A 5,014-nucleotide genomic window follows, 5' to 3' on the forward strand; every position below is an offset into this window, starting at 1 on the left:
TATAAAATAAAAACCCAAATAAGATTTTGCTTATAAAAGGCCAATGGCAGTTTATGTCACAGTATTATTTTCTCTTGGGCACATGACATCACAATTCATATTAATCGAATTAATTTTCACATTTGGTCTCAATATTGTCTCTAGTCTTTAATTAAATGTTTTTAAATAATGAATATTAACATAGTATGAGCACTGACATGTTAGCTACCAAGTATTTTCCTTATGTCAGCAATTATTTTTTTACTAGCAAATCTTTCTACTGAGTCATACTAAGATTAATTTTCATGACTTCTAAAATTAATCCCTTATCTTGTACATATTAAATAAAAACACTGCATAACTGTACAAGATCATCTTTATTAATCTAGTTAAACAATTTATTTTTAGAATGGGAGTTTTACTCCCATATATTTTGATCAACAGATTATCAATTATTAATGGAAAATGTTAAAATACCATCTGTATAGAACACTCTTTTTAAGAGAACATATTTCTAGAACACTTAGTTTTTGTGTAGTTCAAATAACTTTAAGGGAGATTTATTTTTAATTTCCTGGGGCAGGATAACACTAAAAGCACTAAAAGTAATAGTTCTACTTTAAGATCTTACTTATAAATCTAAAAGCTGACCTATTTATTTAGGCATAAAAGTCTTACCACAACTACAGATAATATGTTCTTTATTAAGCATAAAATAAACTTTTTAAAAATGATATTTTATACCTGGCAGTCATCCACCTTTGTTCTCATTACTCCTTTCATGTATTCTTTGTCCATGGTGGGAGAGACACCAAAACTATTTCCCATACATAATATTTCTGCTTTGCCATCTGGGTAAGTCACTTCTACAGAACCATTGAGAATCACTGACCAGGAATCCAGCTAATTAAAAAAACAAAGACAAAACAGAAAATAATATCATGATCATGCAGTTGTAAAAGACAGAATAGTCTCTACACATGATTTGGCAGACTTTTCATTCTAAAGACGGAACAAATAAGTAAAGTTAACTGTTCACCAAATTCGCAGAACAAGGAACAAAGCATAGCCATGTAGGTAGTACACATCTTCATGTCTAGCACAGGGTGTATGTCATTCTGATCTCAGTATGGCTTTGCATATTATTCTCTAAAAAGACATAAGGGGCCCTAACTGGTTTGGCTTATGGATAGAGCGTAGGTCTGTGGGCTGAAAGGTCCCAGGTTCGATTCTGGTCAAGGGCACATACCCAGGTTGCGGGCTTGATCCTCAGTAGTGGGCATGAAGGAGGCAGCCGATTAATGATTGTCACTCATTATTGATGTTTCTCTCTCTCTCTCCCATCCTCTCTGAAATCAATAAAAATACATTAAAAAAAGAAGACATAAAGGGAAAGTTTCTTCTGTTCCCCAAAACACATGTAGTAAGTAAGAAAAAGTGATCACCACTGCTTGAATAAGAAAATTAGTTTCTTCTGACAAAAGGCATATTATAAACATTAAGTTGTAACATCTGTAAAGTTAACACATAACAATATCTTTATCAGTATCATTTGAAATACTGTAAATAACCGAAAACAAAACAATGGATTTGGAATACTTTCACATAATAATGAGCGTATCATAACTCTTGACTTATTCAAACTTGTTTGTTGTTTTTTTAAGGGGGAAAAAGTAAGAACTGGCTTTCTGTTCATTTGCTGTATTGACAGAACCTCAAACAGAAACTTTTTAAGTGGAAGAAATATTTACTAACCTCTTCACCATCATTTAACACTATGGTCCCAGCTCTTTCCACCACTGCAAATACCATCACAGCACAGAGCTCTCGTCTCACTGACATTGTCATATTGGCAAACGCAGGCAACTGGTGCATAAATTCCAAGAGTTGTTCTGAAAAGAAAAGATACTCAGTGTAAAAATCACATTGTTTTTTAAAACAAGCAATCAAAAAGAATGCTCTAGGGTTCTTTATTTTTAAATGCCCTAAGATTCGACCCATTGAAAAATGTAATTACTTTAAGTATCTTTAGTACAAGTTGGCTTTCCTGCAGGTCTACAAAGATTTCTGTCGTTCGGAGAATAGAGACATTTCCTTGTTGTGTCAGGAGCAATAGTATACACTGTAATTCAAATTCTAATGGGAATGAATAAATTAATAAACTTCAAATGAGAAATTTCTATTGAAAAACGAGCTGTGATTTTATTAAGGCTTATTAAAGGGGTGAAATGATGAGCTGAAATGAAATAGAGCTCTGAGAGTTCTCCGAAAGCCATTGAAGTCCATTTCAGTACCTTTGGGGAAGTGGATGCCCAAAACAGTGAGCAGAAATAGCTACCTTCAATCTACAGATATTCCAGGATTTAGAAATGAAGGGGTGTTTTCAATGGATCGGACAATCTATGAAAACTGGTCAATTAAAACTTTATAATGTAACATGTAAGTGACAATATATTATTCCTTATCCCACAGATGGACAAAAAAGAAAGACATGTTTGATCACTCAACTGGCGATGCTATGGAAGAGCACTTCTACTTTGGTGTAAGTCTAGCTGTTGAAGAGATGAATGACTTCACAGTCTTTTCAAGTCCTGTGGTCTCGATTCTCAATTTTCTGTATTACTAGGTAGATTTACTAATTACTTACTATATTCTTTCCTTACTCTTCAATATGGCTCTATGAGGTACATGATTGTTGTCTTGTTTTTTAAAATATGTTTTATTGATTTCAGAGAGAGGAAGGAAGAGGGAGAGAGAGAGAGAGATGGAAACATCAATGATGAGAGAGAATCCTTGATCGGCTGCCTCCTGCATGCCCCACACTGGGGACCGAGCCTGCAACCAGGGCACGTGCTCTGACCGGGAATCGAACCATGATCTCCTGGTTCATAGGACCACGCTCAACCACTGAGCCATACCAGCCAGGCTTATGTTTTTTAAAAATCTCACAGGGAGGAAACAGACTCAAAGCCATATAATTAGGTGATAGCAGTAACATGATTCAGGACCATCTGCCTCAAGAGTTCACGCTGGACATCACAGGCAGTGAAGAGGAGCAGACGGTGTGTGTTGGACATCATTTGAATACTTACTAGTTATATTATTTTGGGAAAATTTATGTAATTCCATTAAGGCATATTTTTCTCATTTGTTAAAAAATAATATACATATCTTTATTGGATACTTGTGAGGATCAAATGCAATAAAGGTTAAGTCCTTAACGCAGAGTAAATATTTAATAAATGAAAACTGCTGCTAATGTCTTTAATATATTCTTACCTTTCAAATTTTTAGCTAAGTAAAAATTCCATGATATTTTTGTTTCCCACAAAATGAAATTCTCCCCTGAATATTCCTTCTATCTATTAAGATTTATGACAAATTTTATGTTGTTGTATATAGTTTGTTAATTGCAAAAACAATGTAGACTGGAACGATATATTCTATATATGAATGTACATTACACATACATATACATATCCATGTATATTGCATTTCTATAAGGTCAGACTGGGTGATTTCCTCTGGTTCTGCTGGGTAATGTCTGCTCTGATTAGACCCTACGTCATCCCTCCTGCGTAAGGCTTTTCATCAATAGGGTGGCTTTGGTAATCAGGCGCATGACAAGCACAGGTGGTACTCAGGGACTCTGTCCAACAGGACAGTGTTCTTCAACTTGACCCAGACTGATGTGTCAAGAATTTAATTTACTGTTGCTACCGGCTTTTTTCTGGCTTTTTTCTTTTAAATGAAGAAGAAAGCACTAAAGCACATCACTTAACAGAAACAATGAATAGGTGTGTTTGTGTTATTTATTCCTGGGGACAGGAATAAAGCAATTTTGAAACCACTGCAAGAGATGACCCATATTTATTACATATGGGAGGTAGGAATCATTGTTTTACAAATGCACTGACCTTTTGGTTTAACACATAAAGGCAAATGAACACGTCATGGTCCTCCGACTAACACATTACAGCTCTGCCATTTCAACCTCTGTTTCTTCAGCTCCCACCCGCAACTCCTCAAAGTAAGGTATGAAAGTATCACCTATAGACCACTCATTTTTTAATATATATTTTTATTGATTTCAGAGAGGAAGGGAGAGTGAAAGAGAGACAGAATCAGCAATGATGAGAGAGAATCATTGATCGGCTGCCTCCTGCATGCCCACTACTGGGATCAAGCCTGCAATCTGGGCATGTGTCCTTGACCAGAATCGAACCCGGGACCCTTCAGTCCTCAGGCTGGCACTCTGTCCACTGAGCCAAACTGGCTAGGGCCCATTTTACTCTTTCCTCTCCCCTAATCAAAGCCAAAGATTCATGGTCTTAAGAAAAATATGAGACTGGAGGTCGCCAGAAATATTTTCAATTTAATATAATGTTTAGAGAATAATAAAAGTCAAATTACCAACACAAGTATGATGGAACAATTTGAAGTATATGAATATGAAGTATAAAATATAATCACTAATACTTGCTATAATGATTTAAGTGCCTTGCGTAGACATTTTTCTTGTTTTTTGGCAGATTCCTACTCCATTAGTAGATCATAAAATCAATTTGTGATATGAGTAGTGACTAACATTAAAAAAATACAACATGAAAAATATGTGTGCTTCACATATACTAAGGATAAATAATAAAGGTGGAAGAAAATATCTGATAATAGAAAATGTCCATAATTCTCAGGCTCAGTTGAAAAACAAACAAAAAAATAAATGGTTAACTAGATGGCATCTAAGAGTTTTTAAGACTCCCAAAGATTCATTAATGGCATCACTGGTTTTGTGGTAACTTCTATCTTACTACTTACTATACTGGAAGTTTAGAGCAATTAAAAAAAAAAGAAGAGACAGAAGTTTTCCCACTGCAGACACAGCTGATTCTCACAGCCAGTTGGCCTGGAGGTCAAATCCCCCCAGTATTAACTACAACAATCAAGGCTTAACTACAACAAGACTGCGCACAAAGACCACTAGGGGGTGCACCAAGAAAGCATAAAAAATGCAGAGACAAAGAAACAGGACAAA

General features: G+C 35.3%; 1 protein-coding gene across 1 annotated transcript in view; it reads right to left on the reverse strand.

The window, feature by feature from the left end:
• Window positions 1–5,014, reverse strand: part of RAPGEF2 (Rap guanine nucleotide exchange factor 2) — a 177,628-nt gene that overhangs the window by 34,079 nt on the left and 138,535 nt on the right. The window contains 2 exon segments of the mRNA XM_006752656.2: window positions 724–882; window positions 1,735–1,871. Coding sequence (XP_006752719.1) covers window positions 724–882; window positions 1,735–1,871 — 296 coding nt within the window.

Source organism: Myotis davidii, unplaced genomic scaffold (genome assembly GCF_000327345.1).
Source record: "Myotis davidii unplaced genomic scaffold, ASM32734v1 scaffold50, whole genome shotgun sequence".
NCBI lineage: Eukaryota > Metazoa > Chordata > Mammalia > Chiroptera > Vespertilionidae > Myotis > Myotis davidii.